The sequence below is a fragment of the Saccopteryx leptura genome, chromosome 5, assembly GCF_036850995.1.
Source record: "Saccopteryx leptura isolate mSacLep1 chromosome 5, mSacLep1_pri_phased_curated, whole genome shotgun sequence".
Classification (NCBI taxonomy): domain Eukaryota; kingdom Metazoa; phylum Chordata; class Mammalia; order Chiroptera; family Emballonuridae; genus Saccopteryx; species Saccopteryx leptura.
Window position 1 is genome coordinate 148,048,276 of NC_089507.1, and position 19,958 is coordinate 148,068,233.

General features: G+C 45.8%; 1 protein-coding gene across 10 annotated transcripts in view; it reads right to left on the minus strand.

The window, feature by feature from the left end:
• Positions 1 to 255: 255 nt before the first annotated feature.
• MBOAT2 (membrane bound O-acyltransferase domain containing 2) overlaps positions 256 to 19,958 on the minus strand; it is a 92,007-nt gene continuing 72,304 nt past the window's right edge. For 9 of the 10 annotated variants that reach the window (XM_066385920.1, XM_066385919.1, XM_066385921.1 and 6 more), the window contains 9 exons: positions 19,122 to 19,177; positions 18,653 to 18,707; positions 13,259 to 13,442; positions 11,945 to 12,137; positions 11,493 to 11,596; positions 8,789 to 8,853; positions 7,356 to 7,488; positions 5,584 to 5,735; positions 256 to 4,136 (listed from right to left, as the gene is read on the minus strand). In XM_066385920.1, coding sequence (XP_066242017.1) covers positions 3,911 to 4,136; positions 5,584 to 5,735; positions 7,356 to 7,488; positions 8,789 to 8,853; positions 11,493 to 11,596; positions 11,945 to 12,137; positions 13,259 to 13,442; positions 18,653 to 18,707; positions 19,122 to 19,177 — 1,168 coding nt within the window. In that variant the 3' untranslated portion in view covers positions 256 to 3,910. Of the gene's footprint in view, positions 4,137 to 5,583; positions 5,736 to 7,355; positions 7,489 to 8,788; positions 8,854 to 11,492; positions 11,597 to 11,944; positions 12,138 to 13,258; positions 13,443 to 18,652; positions 18,708 to 19,121; positions 19,178 to 19,301; positions 19,389 to 19,958 lie in introns of those variants that run through there. The other variant, XM_066385924.1, reaches the window with a different exon arrangement.

Below are 19,958 nucleotides of genomic sequence, written 5' to 3' on the forward strand. Positions count from 1 at the left end.
AATTTAACTGTTCAATTTCGGATGGATGACAGTGGTTGAATGAAACTCCACAAAATACCAGTTTATATCTAACACTCTGGACAAATCATTTGCTGACAGTAATAACAGGCACCATTCTGAAACAATCCTCTCAAGTAATATTTTCCCTTCAATTACAATGCATAGCTTCTAAAAACAATGACTAATTTTAAACAGTTTGTGATAAGGAAACAAAAAGTTCATGAATAGTAAAAATTTGAAACAGGAAAGATTTTTTAATGGCAAAAAATTTTAATTTTTCTAATGTTTAAAATAGCATGTAATTAAATTATGTTTTAAATGTCCTTGAATGAAATAATATTTGAGAAATTATATGGTGATAAACCTTGTCCAGTAAAGTTGGTAATTTGTATAAAATACCCTTAGTATATCTCTTCCTCAATGTTACACAACACAAACAGAACAATGACACAGAAAGCTAAAGGAAAATACATTTTCTTCAGCAGAGATTGTTTCACTGTGAAAGAACTCATTTAAGGGCTATAGTCTGTAAAAATGCTATGACTTCTGAATTAAAGGACTGAAAGGTTTTCTTCTGTTGTCCCTGGAAACCTTTTCAAAAGCCAGGGCTTTGTCCACAAGTAAGAAAGTACATGACCATGACAGTAATTCTGAGCGTGAATGTGCCCTTGTCCGTGACTCTTCCAAACCTTGCAAAGGCTTCCATTCATCACAGACACAACTGGCCACACACTTCTAGCACTGACCCATTGGGCTTATTAAGCAATTCTGGTCCAGAGCACCGGTGACCGGTCCAAGTCACAGGCTCACGAATGACTGAGCCACATGAAGGTTCCGTCTCCCCCAAGATCAGTAGGGCTGCAGGGTGGACTGCCTTCGCGTCTCAGAACCAGCCTTTTCACTGCACACTCTTCTCAGAACTGGTGTCTGGGACACCCTGCACGGGAACACCACATGTGGCGGGGATCAGTAACAAAGATCCTTTTCCACCCAAAGTACAGCGGCAGCGTAAGCAGTGGCTGGGCGTCTTTGAAACCAAAGAAACCTCTGTTATGCAGGGCATGTTACAAGCTAAATAAATTTCCCCAATCACCCCAAGTTCCAATAAAAATGCTTACTGTAAAAACCGAGACTAAGCCGCTAGTGAAATGGAGACATCTGAGATACATCAAATTAAATGAAAGGAAGAATAATTATTTTTGCTCATTTTTTTCCCTGAGTAGTATAATCATTAACCAAAAGTATAAATATGGTATCGAGCAGTCATCTGCTGACAGCTGAAAAGTGGGGAAATACTATAAATCTGCAAAGGCCCTGCCCTGGGATTCAGAAGGAAGTGGGCGCACAGTGCAGTGGGCCTTGCAGTACCCGCTCGCCATCTAGGAACAGCGCAGGGATGGAGGGCGTCTCAACTCCTCCCCTGGGAGTCCACGTGGTAACCCTGCCACCACTCCAAGGAGACACTCCATAGAGCACCGGAAGTTTCTTCAGGAGCAGAAAAGTCACCTTTAGAATCAGAATGATTTCTTTCGTTTTCCTTCTAGAGTGTATACTTGTGATTATAACCTCTCCAAAATTAACCCCAATAAACTTAATGGGAAAAAATTTTTTTTAATAAGTTTCTCCATAATTAGAGAAGAGCTATTCAAAAAAAACCATTTCATACCGAAAACAGTAAAACCTAGCAGATCCAGGTGGATTGAAAATCAATCTGTTTACCTTCAAAGCAATTGGAAAACTCATCGATGATCTTGTTTTCACAATGGTGGCGCTATGCTTACATTCACTGAGCGAGAGGCAACAGTGCTTAGGTTTATAGGCTGGGAAATAAAACAGTCAGGTAACAAACAAAATGGTGATTATTTGTAGATGGCTAACGAGGCCAAACAAAAAGTTCTATCAAGCTCTTTTGTTTCACTGGGGACATGCCTAGGCTTGTCTTTTGAACTCCAAACATGTTTTTTTTTTGAACAGTGGCCAGAGCCTCCATAGCAGTAACTGACCAAGAGAAGGCTGGCAGACACATCCCACGCCCGCTCCTGTGCACCCTCTCCCGGCTCGGCCGGCTCCCTGCCAAGCTGGGAAAGAGAGAGCATCTACCCAGCTGCCCACTCTCCCCAGGAGGGGCAGGGCACGGCTAACCTTATCAGGTGGGAAAAAATGCACCCCTAGAAAAGTGAACACATTTCATACAAATACTCAAGTATTTCTGAAGCTCTAAAAAAAAAAAATCCATTGATATTTCTGCGGATAAGAGCTCCAGATAAGCTTGCTGTGCCTTTCTTCTTTCAGTGAGATCCTACCTCGCTTAAGCCTGATGGTTGCTCTGTTCTTACCTTCATTTGGAAATTTACTAATAAAAATAAGAAAGAGATTCACCCTTGAGAGACAGCTTGCATTTCATTAAATAACTTAAGGCAAAAAGAAAATAGATTTCACAAGAGACTGGTCAAACAAAGGTGCGGCCTGCAGGCACCGCCCACCACCTCACTTGCCCCAGTGCAAGGTCCCAGCCGAGGCCCTGCCACCAGGCTGGCACCTGCCACCCTTCCCTTCCCGCAACGGCAGCATCATGGGACCCCGGGATTCGGAGAGACACCTTGAGAGTCAAGGCAGGTTCATCATGGCAAAAATGGCCCAGAACATCAAAGCACATTTCTTTACTTACAGAATCAAAAACTCATTAACAAGAGTTAACAGCAAAATTTTAATGTGAGAAGTTAAGAGTTTGGAAACTAATTTATATTACTCTCTAAAAATGTGGTTCAGAGCGAGCCAAGGACATTCAGTTCTCATTTTCCTAAAACTCTCCCAATGTGAATTAAAGCGTCAAGGGTGAGAAAGTGCACAGCCAGGCAGGAGCCTGCACCGTGGTTTCTCTTTCAAAACCCTTCGAACAATCGACCATATCATCTTCACAACCCTTTTATAATTCTATATAAGTTATGCTGAGAAATTTCATTTGAGTCCAATGTATTAAAAAGTTACTAAACCTTTTATGTCATACCTATCACAAAAACGCAGACAAATAAGGGTAAAAGCCCTTTTGCTGAGCACCTGGCACCTGCCCCGTGCACCTGCCCTCTCCCGCTGCCCGGGCTCCAGCCCCCACCCACACGGTGCGTTGTTCCTGCCTGCCTGCCTCATCCTCTCTCTTTCTTCTGTAAGAAAACAAGCTTAAAATATCACATTACCAATCTTTAATTATGTTTAAGAAATTCTTCCTTGAAGGGCTCTCTGACTGATGCCCTCTGACTTCCTCTCCAGGAAAATAAGCTACCCATAACCTGGCATCCACACTGTTTACAGGTTCACTACATACTCAGTCACTTCAGATGCTTTAAGAAAACCCTTCAAATACTGAGATATTTATTGCATTTTTTTTAAAGTATCCACAATCTTAAATACCCTGTTTCAAATTTCCCCAGAATTCCTTCACAGCACATAACATCAAATATTGAAATAGAGGTCTCACAATAGTACACTTTGAAAATACCATTTAGGAACAATATTGTAGGAAATAGAGGGTTTAAGGCAAGACATTCATTTGGAAAAGTTAATTTCTCTCCCTCATCCAGACTGACACAATTGTTTTTCCACCTCTGCAGTGCCTTGGGACACACATGTACATTCAGCAACAGGGCACACACATGACCCTATGGACAGACGCTGAGGTCCTGAGCGCCCATTGAAATAATGGAAATATTTTATATAAGGCGTGGCCCACGGGGACATGGCATGGGAGGGGCTCTCTCACTCCATTTCCAATCAAGGGCACAGGAAACTCCCTATCCACAACTGTCCCATTTCCCCACCCACTGACTCTTTCTAACAAACCCAGACCCCTTGAGAAGGTGCTAAGATTGGTTTCTGTTAACATACAAGAAATAGCCATTGAGTGCTTTCCCTATCATTGCTTTAATGATGAATGTCTGGAGGCTAGTTCTTGATTCTGATTGCACACATTGTTTGTTATAGAAAAACTATTCTGTCCCAAAGAATTCTCTGTTTCGTCAGACTTTTTGGATCGTGACAGCTGCACATTTTCATGTGTCGTCTTTCCTCTTTGAGTTTTTTCCACTGGCAACAACAGTAATACTAAGATACCAATAATGTGAAGGCAGTAATACCAGGAGCTAAAAGAAAAACGAAAAAGATCATTACATTTTGATCATTAACAGCTCTTAACAATGGTACACTTGTCAAAATGTCACCTGCCCTCTTCGGATGTGTTTCTTTACTACATTCTTCTCTTATCCACCCTGGCCCTTCCTCGAAAGAAACGCCACGGTGTATACTAGGGGGGGACCTAGAAACCTCTGTACAAACCCAGGCAGATTAAATGCATGAGACCGTTATCACATTACGTTCCTTTGTAAGGGTCAGAAGGCCACGGCTAAATAGACCAAAAACAAAGAAGCACTTCTTAGTAGCTGAAAGTAATCTCTCAAATCCACAGCACCAAATACTGAGCAAACAAGACAATGCAGGAACAGGCAAGACTGCCACTGCCCTGGTCCCTCCTGCTCCCTAGTTAAATTATTCATATTCATATTCTAATGAAGTGAGTGACAGGTGAGCAATACTGCTTATCGATGATACTGCCACGAAATAAAGAAATGTCACATTATTAAAAATATTATTAGAAATTTCATTCCTCAAATTAAGCATAAGCCAAATGTGGCCCAAACTGTTTCTACAAGCAAAAGTTCAAATGATTGTGAACAAAAAGAAAGCCTGGACAAAAATTCAAACGTTGAGGTCGCATTAAAAACCATGTAACAATTTTGTTACAATGGAATTTTAGCAGGAGTTCCTGTTTGATTATCGTCATATTCAATTCAATAATTTTTGACCACATAGTGAGTGCTGTCATTCTAAATGCTAGGGTAATGATGAAGTTATAAAAGAATAAAGTACTTGATCTCAAAGATGCCATTAACATAGGGGAAGGAGAGGAGTTAGATAAATAAAACATGAAATTCAAGACAATAATTTCTACATTACATAATGACAAAATGACGGATGAAACAGGAAAGACAGAGTGAAACAAAAACAGGTAAATGAAAGATAACTAATTTATGTTCTTTTGACTAAAGAAATGAAGAGACTTAATCATTCCTTGTAAAGAACAGCTACACTGTCTATTAACCCTTGGAGAACTCTGATGCAGTGGTGAGTCCGCTGAAATTTCTCTAATTTAGGACTGTCATCTGAGGCGTGAGCGGGGAGCCCACGATATGGAGAATCTGGAGACCATGTGGTTGAGGCTGAAACATGCCGAGCATGTGTTCAGCTGCAGGAAGGAGGAGGCAGAACACCTTGGCCATCATACCCAATAGCAGGGAGGTTTCTTTGATCTTTTTCCACATACAATAAACTTTAAAAATGTTGTTTAAAGAAAAAAAAATACACAGATCCACTACAGTGCAAATTTCCATTAAAATACAAGAGAAATCAAGTACCGAGAAATAAAGGCTCTCCGAGCTCGAAACAGAATGTACAAGATCAGTAAGTCTGCAAGGAGCTTTCTTTTAAAAATGAAGTCATTCCCAGGGACGTGACTGTAAGAGCCGCACTCACCTGTAAAACGTGAACGATGGCTTTATAGAGAGCAGCACAAACGGCACAACTGTGTAACTGACTGCTACCTGGGTCACCATCCAGGTGACAATGTCGTACAGTAACTTCAGCTGGGGAGACTTGATGAAATAATGCCTAAAGTTACTTCTCATCTGAAATAAAGAAACAAAGATATTGCTTTGTCCTGTACACTGCTCCTCCGAGTGCACTGCTGTCCACTGTCCGCGGGGCATGGGATAGAGGGACCAGAGGACACGCCCACACGGACAGAGCAAGTGAGCAGTGCACGGGGACAAGAGTGTGTCTGGAGGAGAGCACACAGTTTTTGGCAACTTCCCTATGGACTGAAAGTTGTACTCAAGTCAAACGTTTCAAAAAAAGTTAAAATAACATTGCCTAGAGCTCCTTAAATCATGTTTGGTAAACTACAAAAAAAAAATGTCCACTTTTCACAGCAGTCAAAGAATGAGACAGCATCTTCTTTACCCTCTGTGTTGCCCAAGGCGGATGGATACTGCCCAGCCCTTGCCCCCCCTCATCCCCCCCGCCCAGGTCCTGCCAAGGTCCTACCCAGACCCCCCACCCCCAGCTCCCTGAGTCAGGGCTCTCAGCCCTGCACTCCCACAGCTGAAATCCTTAGCTGGTCCCCTGATATGCAGATGGAGTCAGGTGGCCCCATGACGTGCAGATGGAGTAGGGACAAGACTCTTGCGCAGTCTGGTATTGGCGGTCCCTGTTACTGCCTGGCTCCCGCAGCCTGCCCTTGGCCTCTCCACACTATTCTCATTTATGCGTACGTGAACCTTCTGCTCCCACCACATTGACCTGTCATGCCCAAACACACCATGAGCTTTCAAACCAGGTTTTTGTAGCGTCATTCCCATGCCTAGAATGCCATTTTCCCATTATACTCACTAGTGAAATAACTGTCATCTTTCAAAGCCCAAATCCAACCATGCTTTCCTAATGAGATTACCTCTTGTAAACTTAACCAAAAGAGACTTCATTCCCCTCTAAACACCTATGATACTTACAATCTATAAAACACAGGGAATCCGGCACATACATCTTATGGTACATGTACATGTGTGTGTACACACACACACACCCCTTATGCCCCTACTTAGACCACAACCACCCTTAGTTAATTATCCTTGACATTTGCCTCACATATACCCCACAGTACCTTACCACTGAATACAGTAAACACCTACTCGTTTGTGAAATGAAGCCACCCTACCTATAAATGACACATAAGCTGTTACAACCCCTTTCTTGTCATGTCACTTTCCTCTGACTTCTGAGTGTCCCTCTTCTTTTCCCACCCATGTCACCAACAAACTTGCTCAACTGTTTCCCAAAATGTTACTCCAGGTCCCAACCAGGCAAACCCTCTAAAGAACTCTGCCCTGCCCCTCAAGAGTCTGCCCCCAGAATGGCCCATCCACACCCCATTCTGCATCCACACCAGGACTCAAGGATCATAGCCTCAGGAAATATTCCTAAAATAAGCCCCGCCCATCTGATCATCTTAACTCAGGTTTCAGTTCTCCTTTGAAAACTTCTGTAATGACAACGACCACTTTGTGTGTGCCAAGTGTTCTCAGACAGACCAAGTGCAGGGCCCATGGCAGCCCTCAGCTAATGCACCCGCACACCCCGTGCTCACAGAGAGTGGCGTGCTGCCCTGACCAGCCGTGAACAGTTTGCTCCGCCTCTGTCCCCGCTCAAGGGCCGCTGGTGAGGAATGAACGGAAGTTCCTGGTACTCACAGCACGTGCCGCTAACGTCATCAGCACTCCCGTCAGAAATGTCAGGTAGTATCCTGGGTACACCCCGTGCCAAATGGCAGAGAGAATGAAGGTCTGGATGGTTGGACTCAAGGTGGCTCGCTCATAACACACCCTAGGAACCATAAGAAGCACCGACAAGAGTGAGTGATCAGACTTCGCAGAGCCCACAGCAGTCACTTCGTTACCTGAGGGGGTCCAGGGGAACCAGGGAAACAGCCACAAGTTACCTTAGGCCTCATGTCATCTGGACCCTCAGGGACGTACAGCTATTAAGTGTCAAGTTTAAGAAAAGGAATTTAATTTTCCTCTTCTTATTGATATACGGAATAGATAAAATGATAACTTCTAGTGTTTGGGAGTCTATATTAGTTACCAAAAGAAAAAAAAATCTAACTATGGTTGAAGTTATTTTTAATTTATACTGTTTTATTATTTCCATTAGTAACATCAAGACCTTTTAATTTATGGAATAACACTATTCTTTCTGACAAGTAGGTAATGTTTATTCTAAAGTTTTCTTGTAACAGACTAGAGAACTCAGATGAAAATAAGATTTTCCTAAGGTATCAAATTTAAAATTCAACAACAACAAGAAAAATAACACTACAGATTAGCTCACAAACGCCGCAGCCACGGGGGTGGGGTGGGGTGGGTGCAAGGCAACGTAAAGCGATGATGGTGTATTCTGGATAGCAAGGGATAATGATAACCACCTTGTCATACAATAACGGACATTGCAAAAGGGCTGAGAGCACCAGCACCACAGGGCAATTTATAAAACAAAGTCCACGAGAGCACTGCCTCACTGGGGACCGTGAGATGGGGGTCCCTGAGTGTCTGAGTAATTTCCTCACCTTATCTTCTGTGAGTGTCCCCCACCTGAGCTCCTCTACCTCCCCATGGCCACCTGGCAAAGTCCTGCCAGTCTTCCCAGTGCCCTCATGGTCGCTGCTCCCTCTCCCGTGCTCTCACTGCAGGGCACAGCACTTGTGGACCTTCTGCCGCGCCTGCAGCAAGACCGTGAACTCGCAGAGACTGAGTCTTCTGTCTCTGTCGTCTTGTGCCTCCATACAGAGATCTGTTGAACTGAAATACTTTAAAACTGGAATTGCTCTGGAGAAATCTAGGGTATATGCACCGTGGCAGTACAGTCACTTGTTCTGTTTGACCAGATCTGGCATGAACAAGGGCGGAGGACACTGTGATCTGACCTTGGCCAAGGCTTTCACCGGCCGGTGGAGAGGTCAGTGACAATGACCTTCATGGCTCAGCCCTGGAGGATGTTAACAGTGTTTCCTGGTGAACACCAAGGCCACAATGTCATTCAACACATCCTTAATTTAATCCAGAATCTGAACTCAGTGACACTGAACCTCGATTATTAGCTGAAGATCGTTTGTGAAGAAACATACCTCTTGAGCCAAAGAGCTGTCTGAATATTCCAATTATCAAGAAACATCTTGAAACTTGTTGACATCTGAAAAACAAAGGAACTTTTTTCTTTGCCCAACAAGATAAAGAAGTTTTAAGTATAAGTAACAATGTTTTATTGTGCTAAAAATAAACGAACTTGACAATGATGGTGGCACAGCGATTTCTTTCCTAACATTGCCCCCCCACCCCCCCCAGCAAGCCCACGCCCAGGACGAGCTGCGCCCTGCAGGGCCGGCTGCGCGCCGGGGGAACACCACCTCTTCCTCCTCCGTGCTCACATGTCAGGGTTGTCACGGAGTTGTCCCACAGGAACCCGACAGTAAGCAGATGACTCTCACGGAGGACTGGACGGACGTCCCCTCCAGCAGCAGTCACTCAGTCCCCGGCTCCACGCCCCCTCAGCCAACACCCCCCCCCCCCCGGCTCCCCAGATGGTGGCCCTGCACGGCTGCTCCTGTGTGCCTTTGTGCAGGCCTGCTACCATCTTCTCACCTTCCAGGTGTGGCTAAGCTTTCCCACGAAAGCTGTCCTTTGATCTGGGGGCAGGGGGGTACCTTGGGTCCCTGGCCTCTGCTCCTTCCCTACAGAACGATATCCTCCTCAGGTCTTCACCCCCTTCTCACCGTTGTAGATTCCATGGTCCACTGTCCACTACTCTCATCAAAACCCTTGATGCCTTTTCCTCTCCCTGATAACTGACCTACCTACCAAATCCTAACCCAGATGAACCGTGCTCCTCCTCACAGCCTCTGACTGCTCAGCGCAGAACACCACACAACATACGTGTGAGACGTCTGCCCGCCACTCCTGGCTCTCCACTCCGATGGGCCCCTTGGTCTCCTGGCAACCCTTCCCTCCCTAGACAGTTCATTCTCCTTTTCTTGAAAATGAACTGAACCATCTGAAGTTGTCTTTATTTGGTAAGTCACAGCCAGATAAATGCCAGCAATTTCATAAGGTCCAACCTAATGCTTCAAAATTCCTCCACTCTCGCATGTCTGGTCCTATCCCTCCTCCATCCCTCACAGAGAGTAACTCTGCCTCCTCCTTTATAGCTAGCAATGATATAAATCATCGGATGCCAAGTTCTCACCAGTAAAGCTACAAACTCAGTTGCATCTACACTTTTCCTTTCCTCCTGTGCTGATGGTACAATAGAAGTGGTCCCTCTTCCATCGGGTCAGTCCACCTGCCTCTGCACCGTGTCCCTCTCTCCATCTTCTTAGGGACCTCACTTATCAATAAGTCTCTCTGTCCCGCTACTGTATCTTCACACTCTACCTCCTCAAACATTCTCCAATCAGTAAACATGTTTCAGTCTCTCCATTTTAAAATAAAGCACAAATCCTTCAACCCTTCCATCACCTGTCCCCTCAGCTAGATGGGTAATAAATGTCTACGAGCTGCACGGTCTGGACTTTATGCCTATCCCTCCCTCAAGTCTGTTAGCAAATACCTCCATACACTCTCATGTCATTAAAGCCAAAGGCGCTTGTGAGCTCATACCTTCTCGGACATCTCAGCAGCCCTGAACACTCAGACCCATTCCCTGCTTCACAAAAATGAACTCCCTTCTTTTCTCTTCACTGTTTTCTATACCATGCCTTCTCAACAGGGGTGATTTCACCCCCACAAGGATGAAAACTGGTTTTTAGGAAACAAAAAAGTCTGCCTCTTTTTATTTACAAAGTATACATATACAGTTAGTGCATAAACGAATATACAGTGTATCTATAATATTAAAATGTTATGAGGAGTTTTTGAAAGAAAAGGTCTCAGAGGGCTTCTTAAGGTCACAATAATGAACAAAAGGTTTGAATCACTACAAATATTCATCACAATTTCCACAATTATCAACTTTTCCCTTCCGGTGTCCATTTTTATTGCCAACATTGTTATGTTAAGTGTATTTCAAAGCAAAATATCAAACATCCTATTTCACCTGTATATTGTTCAGAATTTATGTCCAATAAATAAGGACTTTTAAAAACCCGTAATCAGACCCCCAAAATCACAATTTCTTAACATCATCTAATACCAACTTTGTATTCAGATATACCTGACTGTTTAAAAATGTCTCTCAGTCTCCTCATCTGTTAAAAGGCAAGAATAACGGCACCTCAGAAGCTAAACAATCAAAAGTCACACGTGCGTTTGGCATGGAGCCCACCCACAACACTCAATTGCTCTTAACGCTCACAACCCTGCCATGACCTCTAAGACTGCACCTGACCTGGCCTCCACTTCTCCCCCCTTGTCTGTCTCCACTCCCTACACCGAGAACCAACATGAGCCACAATCCTCAGGCTGCTTGCTCCCCTCTGCTTATGGGGCCGACTACCTCCCTCCTGTGGCTCAGCTGAAGACATTATTTCCTTGAGGACCCCCCCATTTAAGGCAGACTCCTATCTTACCATGACATGCACATACCCGACACCCCCTTGATCGTAACCCATCTTTCTGTACCACAGCACCACCACTAGATCAAAGTTCCACGAGAGCCCGGGCGTGTCTGTCTCCGCCTGGGGTACACAGTTAACAACCAGCAAATACTGGTTGAATGAAAGAAGTATTGTTAGTAAAAAATCTTCAGTACCACTCTTGTACATCACAGCATAACCCAGGAAAGCAAATTATGATACTTCAAGTATCATATGGCAAACTTCTTACTAATTTACTAACCTCTATCTGCTGAATCCTCAAATTGGAAATTAAGTCCCAACAAGCTTCTCCGTTTTTATCATATCCTCTGAAACCAAAGCCAGCAGCGTTATTAATAGCATCAGCTGTATAAACAAAGTTGGAAAAACAGTGTTAAGAATCAATGTAGCAATCAACCATGTTTTCCCAGAAGGTGTCTTTTATTGTTAAACAGTAAAAGTAGATTTATTCTCATTTCAATCTAACAAAATGGGCCTTGATACAGTTTTTAGAATATCCTAACAGTTGTTTTTTATATATATATCCTCATATTTTGGTTATGAGCTATAAGGTCTGTTTCCTGTATATAAGTGACCCTAATTTTTCTAAGTGGTCTTTAACTATATATCCTCCAGAGGGCACTCTCATGGCTAGGCACGGGGTAAGAAGCACTGCAGCACACTGACAGAAATGTCTGTTCACTTGTTACTTACCTAACGTCCATGCAAAATAGTATTTGGGTCTGGCAGCCAAGAGGGAGACATACAGGTAGAGAACCCTGGCTGGCCACGAGGTGGTAGCTTGGAAATGTTCATCAATGTTGTACTCCACAGGTAACATGTTCGAGACGGTCAAGTGGAAAAATAAGGAAAGCCCACAGACTAAGAGCTTCTGCGTGACTGCCATCTGAGGGGACAAGACAGGACTTCATGAACTTAACAGCACTTAGAGTTCCAATTCCTTTATTGTCACTTAGGGCAATGAGACCTCTAAAAGGTCACGTGGTCAGCCAGGAGACACAAAACAGTCGACGGAAGTGATCTAAATATACCCAATATCAAGTCTGAAATTCAACCCAGTTTGATACATACTTTTTCAATGAACACTTAGTAACAGAAAGTATGAAGACAAAAGCAGCTTTCTGGTCTAAAACACAATGAGCTGCACACAGAAAAGAGGTGAGAGCTTGTGAGAATGAGCACCTGACTCTCATCCATGCTCGGCTACAGTGACCTGGAAAGGGGGCAGAGCCTCTGCTCCCCGCTCTCGGTTCTGTAAAAGCACAGGACCCCTTTCACGGTCTCAGACACCTGATCCACCCTCTTCTGTGGGACTTTTAGGTTCTAGCAGACTCCCACAGAACGTCCACCTGCACAGAGCCCAGAGCCCTCCCTGAGAGGTTCAGGTGCCCGCCAGGCAAAGGGAGTGCAGCCTGCGGGTGGGGGCGCCCTCTCCCCCACTGCGGGCCTCAGGCTCCGAGGCTTGGGTTCCTCGCCCACCCGGTAAACGGGGAAATGAAGGGCCCCACCCTGGAGACTGTGGTGAGGGCTGAGTGACTGAAGTCTGACTATAGTGCCAGCACGGGGGGGGGGGGGGGGGGGGGGCACACAGAAGTGCTGGCTGCCGCTGCATTGCCGTTGCTGGAGTCGGAGCAGGAGGAAGATTTCAATGGGCCAGGAAGGAGAAGGAAAAGCAGAAGATGAGACCACTCGACTTTGCTGGGACATGAAGTCTTGGTGGGAGAAGCCGGGAAAGGGAGGTGGCTTGGTTCCCTAGAAAACACTCTGTCGCTATAAAGCGCCCACTCTTCCGGAGGAGCTCGGCAGCTTTTTAAGCCACTCGTCTTGTTCTTTCATGACTGCACTTTCAGTAAGCATCTCTACTAGGCGCTGAGTCAAGAGTCATTTCTTTTGCAAGATACTTTTTAAAACTGGCAGGTAAATTCAAACTTGAAACCATTAGTATATTTAAATGAACGGGACTCATCGACACACGTGATCGAGGTCCCAGAAGAGTCCCGCTCTTACGTTCGGCAACGGCTCGGCTCGCCCACAGGGCAGCTCTTCTTTGCCGTTTTCTGCTGACTGTGTCACATGGTAGGACCTGCCTTCAATGAAGGTGATGTAGTCCTTGTAAGAGCAGAGGGGCCCGGCCAGGATACCCATGAAGTTACAGGTGTAACTGAAATACTCCAGTAGGCTCGGCATACGCCTGCAAGGACAAGACAGCAACACGTGAGACGGCCCAGCGGCATTCAGGGTATATAACAGGAACAGTCGTCTTCTACCTTGCCGCTCCCAGCATCCCCAAAATAAAGCAAGCTTTGACTTCCACTTGCACCCATACAATAAGAGCCTTACAGGGTCAGGACGTAGTCATCTCAACCAGTTTTAGATTAAAGAGTTTCCCCACATCTTTATGAGCAACTGCAAAGCGTTTCTACCTAATTCCTCACAAGAAAACAACCCAAAATGGACAAGACGTGGCAGAAAGAACCATCTCCTACCGGTCCATCATTTGCTCATTTAACACGTCTGTGTGTGTGGGCCTAAGTGCTCGCGTGTGCCTGTGTCTTGACACCACAGTAAACAATAGAGACATTCTGCATCCACAGAGCTTACATAAACATAACTAAAAATATAAAATATGTTCAGAGGTGCTAAGCACTACAAAGAAAAGGGGCTCTTCTGTCATATTACTAAGTCAGAGAAGCCTCTCAGCAAAGAGGACTTTGAGCAGGGACCAGAGAAGTAGAGAGGGAGATGTGAGACTGCAGGACAGGGATTCCAGGCAGAGGGACCAGGGAGTGTAAAACCCCCGGGATAGGGCCCCTGGGCAGCAGGGAGGCGGTGGCTGGCGCAGACTGAGCCAGGACAAGAGGGAGCCACAGTGAGATCATGCAGCGCTGTCCCACAAGCCACGGTGGGAACTCAGAATTTTATTTTGAATGCGATGAAAAACTATGTTTCAAAAAACTATAGCCCCGCCTGACCTGTGGTGGCGCAGTGGGTAAAGCATCGACCTGGAACGCTGAGGTCACCGGTTCAAAACCCTGGGCTTGCCTGGTCAAGGCACATATGGGAGTTGATGCTTCCTGCTCCTCCCCCCTTCTCTCTCTCTCTCTCTCTCTCACTCTCTCTCCTCTCTAAAAATTAATAAATAAAAAACTATAGCCCCTGTGTGTGCATAGGGCCAGGCTGGAAGGAGGAAGATCGGGCAGGAGGCCACTGCATTCTCCCAACAGGAGGTGCCACCAGCCCAGTTTGGTGGGGTGGCAGCACCTGTCCACAGTCCGGCAGTACAGCCATGGGACTGTTGATGGACAGGATATGGGGTGTGAGAGAGAGGGCGGCTCCCAACACTGACTCCATTGCTTTGAGGTCAGTCCCAATGGCCAGTGGTGCCTGAAGTTTACCAAGCATTTCAGTTCTCAGTGCAGGTAACCAGGTAAAAACTGGTTAGTAACAGATCAGACTGTTACATTATCATAGACTAGATATATTATCACATAAATGAATTAGAAATGCTATGTTTTTGTTTTTGTTTTTATTGAGAGGAGGGGAGTCAGAGAGATCAAACTCCTGCACACACCCCAATCGGGATCCACTGAGCAAGCCTACTACCAGGGGATGCTCTGCCCATCTGGGGCCACTGTTCCACTGCTTGGCAACCAAGCCATTTTAGCGCATGAGGTGGAGACCATGGAGCCATCTTGCCCAGGGCCAACTTGCTCGAACCATGGCTTCAGGAGGGGAAGAGAGAGAGAAAGAATGAGAGAAAGAAGGGGAAGCGTGAGGGGTAGAGAAGCAGATGGTCACTTCTCCTGTGTGCCCTGACTAGGAATTGAACCCAGGACTTACACATGTCAGGCCAATGCTGTACCGCTGAGCCAACTAGCCAGGGTCTGCATGTTCTTAATTTTTAAAACCAGCTCCATATATCAAGTCTGCTGTCTACTAACACAACTATCATGAACAAAAGAACCACACCTGGGGACAGTGAGCAGGCTTCTCGATCATGTTACCATCCCTCTTCCTCACTAACACAAGAAGCTGTCTCCCGAAAAAGCACCAACACTCTGTGTGGCCAGAGGAGTGGAGAGAAGCCCTCGAACATGTATTTATACTTTTACAAAAACTGGGTTCTGAGAAGACAGTGTTCTCTGTCCACCTGACACTATTAGCGAGGTCACCACTTAACCAGAACTCCTTGTTAATTTCTTCAAAATTATTTTTCTACGTTTCAAAGTATTTTGAACCTTCAGTATTTTCTCTTGAGGGCTCAAAACTGATGAGAGCAAAATGTTTCCCGCAGACTTCCTCCTGCCGTTCTTTCTATGTAATGCTGAGATGGCGTGCCTTCTAGCCCTCCCATACCGGGACGTGCCCTGCAACCACAGGCACAAAGGGGCTCCTTGTGCCGGACAACAGAAGTCCCTTTTCAATACCAATTATTTCAAGATCAAACACAATGCCAGCTTATCCAAGCACAGCTCAATCTTACAAAGTCAAACTATGTATCACAATGTGCAAGGATAGGAGATCATTCTGAACCATGAAATCTGCTGAAATAATTTCTGGCTCAACTGTCATATCAAATGGCAAGTCATTTTGGGAACTGCAGTAGGGAATGATAATTTTTGCCATTAAAATGAGAACCACATATAATTACAATACTTCATTTATGACATTAGTGAAAGATCCTTTCATTCCAAAAACATTTATTAACTAGGTGTTTTCCTAGGCTAAGGCTTCTCAATCTCAGCACTACTGGCATTTTTGACAATAACTTTTTGGGGTGGGGCTGTCCTGGGCACATAGGACATCCTGCAGTGTCCCTGGCCTCTGCCCATTTGATGTCAGCAGCACCAACCTCTCTGTGTGTGACAACAAAGAATGTCTCCAGACATCATCACATGTCCTCTGGGGGCACAGCTGCCCCCAATGGTGACCTGTTCAATAAATGATGAGGATATACTGGTAAACAAGACAAAGTTCTATCCCCATGGAGCTGACATTTTGATAGGGAGAGGGACAGTCAAACTAAACATATGCCATCAGAAAATAATACACATTCTGAAAAAAATAAAGCAGGCCAAGGGCTAGCACATGACAGCAGGAAAGGGGGTGTTCCTGGTGGAGAGGAAGGTCTGTGGTCACTGGGGACTGAGCGAGGGACAGTGGTGGCTACAGGCTCTTTCCAGGCCTTCCATGCCGTGGTCAGAAGTTTCTTAGTTCATTCTCAATTTCAAAGGACCCACTGGAGGATCTGTGTCCAGGGAGGGGATGGTATAAATCAATGCACATTAAAAGGATCTCTGCCTACTGGATGTACTAGGTGGGAAGGACTGGATAGGACAGGAGAGAAAACAGAGCCCGGCTGGGGAGCTATTACAGCAGACCACGCAGAAAACAATGCTGGGCTGGGGGAATCTCAGTGGGAATGGTGAGAGGCCAGTCAGGTCAGAGAGGGTCAAATGTCAAAGTCAGATTAGAAACAGAGATCATGGCCCTGGCCAGTTGGCTCAGAGGTAGAGCATCGGCCTGGCGTGCAGGGGACCCAGGTTCGATTCCCGGCCAGGGCACATAGGAGAAGCGCCCATTTGCTTCTCCACCCCCCCCCCTCCTTCCTCTCTGTCTCTCTCTTCCCCTCCCGCAGCCAAGGCTCCATTGGAGCAAAGATGGCCCGGGCGCTGAGGATGGCTCCTTGGCCTCTGCCCCAGGTGCTAGAGTGGCTCTGGTCGCGGCAGAGCGACGCCCCAGAGGGGCAGAGCATTGCCCCCTGGTGGGCAGAGCGTTGCCCCTGGTGGGCGTGCCGGGTGGATCCCGGTCGGGCGCATGCGGGAGTCTGTCTGACTGTCTCTCCCGGTTTCCAGCTTCAGAAAAATACAAAAAAAAAAAAAAAAAGAAAGAAAAGAAACAGAGATCACAGAAATAGTTATCTTGACTTGCCGAAGTGGATATGCTGTAAGAAAAAGGGAGTTTGCCTGAGTTTTTGCCCTAAGTCACCATTGATAAATGGCACCATAACTTAAATTTGGGGTTACAAAGTCAAAATGAGTCCAATTAGCAAGACCGGACATTTTTGCACTGTGCTGTCTCCCACTGCTCGGAGCATGGAGAGCTGGGTTTAACGGGGTTGGGTTTTTGCCCAGAGTGAGAGTCAGAGATGAAACAGGAACTGAGTGATAAGTGGGTCACGGGCTAGACCAAGGACGCACACAGATCGCATCAACCTCCCATCAACTGAGTTCATTCCAATGTATGTTTACCAACAAATAAAGACTGACTAAAGGGAGTATCAAAGTAGAGAAATTTAAAAGTGGGAAAATATAAGAGGATTCTCCAGAATGCCACCCAGGGTCAGAGGCGGACACTAAGGGCAGGGCTGCCTACTGTCACAGACGTCACCTCATTCCTCTGGCAGCCACACGGCTCTCAGTTCTAGATTCCCAGGGAACAAGGTGCTTCAGAAGTTGCTTTCCTTTATGTAAAACACATATTTGACCTCTAATTAGATTATATTAAGAAAGAAGCCTTCCAAAAAGCAAGCTATTTCTTAAAGTAGTCAACAGAGTACCTATAATAAATGAAGAAGCAGCCTATCCCAGAATGAATTCCTCAAATAAAAAAGTGAGAACATCTTTCCTGGTTCTTCATTATTTGAGAACACCACACCCATGTGCTACGCTAACACACTCAAGCTCACCCAGTTCTTGCCGTCACGTTACTATCGATAAATGGCAGCTGCAATTATTACTCCGAGTCACTACAGGGAAGACAAGAAGACTGCATGGTCTTCCTATCTTCAGGGAGGCTCACGGCAGAGGGAGAGACAGAAAGTTTAGCAGATGGCCTCACAGTACCCAGGAGGTGTACACTGTACTGTGATATATTCAAGGTGCCATGAGACCTTAGCAGAGACGCCCAGCCCAGGCTCGCCACCCTGGGGGGTGGAAGGTGCGTAGAGGGAGGAGGCTCGGTCTTCATGAAGGAGGTACCTCTAGAGCAGCGGTTCTCAACCTGTGGGTCGTGACCGCAGTGGGGGTTGAACTCCAAAACACAGGGGTCGCCTAAAGCCATCGGAAATACATATTTTACTTAAAAATATATTGTATAATAAATATGTATTTTCCGATGGCTTTAGGCAACCCCTGTGTTTTGGTCGTTCGACCCCCGCCGGGGTCACGACCCACAGGTTGAGAACCGCTGCTCTAGAGTGACAAGTCAGCTGTGGCCATGAGAGTGTGGCGTCTCCAGCAGAGACAGTGTGGGTCAGAGGGAGGGCACGAGGACGGGAGGGAGGCCGCGAGCGCGGGAGGGAGGGCGTGAGGGCGGGAGGACGGGAGGACGGGAGGGAGGGCCGCAAGGACAGGAGGGCAGGCTGCGAGGACGGGAGGGAGGGCTTTAAGAGGCACGTACCTTACAGCTAAGTCTCTCTGTGACGGAGTCAGCTCTTCATCCTTTCGAAACATCCCTGAGAAATAAAAACGGGCACTTTCAGGAATTATGATTTCTCCAAGGAAAAGAATGGCATTTTTCCCACTCACATTTTCATCACTTTTCTCATTTGAGATTCATGTTACAATCCCAATTTTAGTAAAAACTGTTCAGTACAACGGGCTCCTTTCTTGCTCATTGCAACACTAGGCCAGTCATATCAAAGGACCACCGCGTGTTCATCCAACACGTTTAGGTCTGTGTAAGACAAGCAACACACACCAAGCAACTAATTTGACTCTTCTTCAAAGGAAATTACCCAAAGCAACATATTTAATAATGAATGTTATGGCTTTCAACAGGGGCATTACCTTTTACCAAAGATCTCAAGCAAAAGATTAACTTAATATGATTTCTTTCAATGACGAAAAGTTAACGTCTAAATTCTTACCATCATGAATTTCATAAGCCAAACTAGTGATCTTCTGGGTAATTATCATCATTGGGCTGCAACAAAATGAAAAATAACTATTTTAAAAGAGCGTATTTAAAATAACAGTGATGACCTAGGAAAAAGTTGATTCTGCTTATACAGTTACAAAATCTTGAAAGTTTTAACATAAAACAAGACCTGGGGCGGCTGCATTGCGGGAGACACAGGAGACGGAGGGGCCTCACTCCACGAAGCCAGAGGAAGGCTCAGCCAGGCCCAAGGCCACGGCGAGCAGGGCTGAGGCCTCACCCCACTGTGCCTGGCAACAAGAGGCCAGGCTGGCCCGAAGGGCACCACACAGGCTCCCACGAGGCCAGCACCTGATTCTGACGCAGCAGCTTTTCAAACACCAGGCTGCCTTTTGCCTGGGCTGTACTTGAAGGTGGGAAGTGAGTTGCCAGGAAAGGGGGAACGGGCACATTAGAGGAGTTTAGGAAAGAAATGCGGAACAAAACCGGAGGGTGGAAACGCAGGAGAAAGGAGAAGGGGGCATGCCTGTCTCTCTGGTCCGGGAGCCAGGCCCCAGGACGGTGGCTCCAGAAAGACGCCCCGGAGATAGCCCCTGGAGCCCACAGACCAGGCCATACCATGAAGAAAAGAAGACTAAAGCGTGTTACAAGTAAGAAAATGGCATTATTTTTCCATATTTTATCACCTCTGGTTGAATGGGTAACTTGGAAAAATAAATAAATCCACAAAAGAAAACCACCCAGATACAGTTTTATCCTTTAACATTAGCTCACAGACATAAGTACTGAAGAACAATTAGCCATAAGTTATTTATTTATAGGTTTG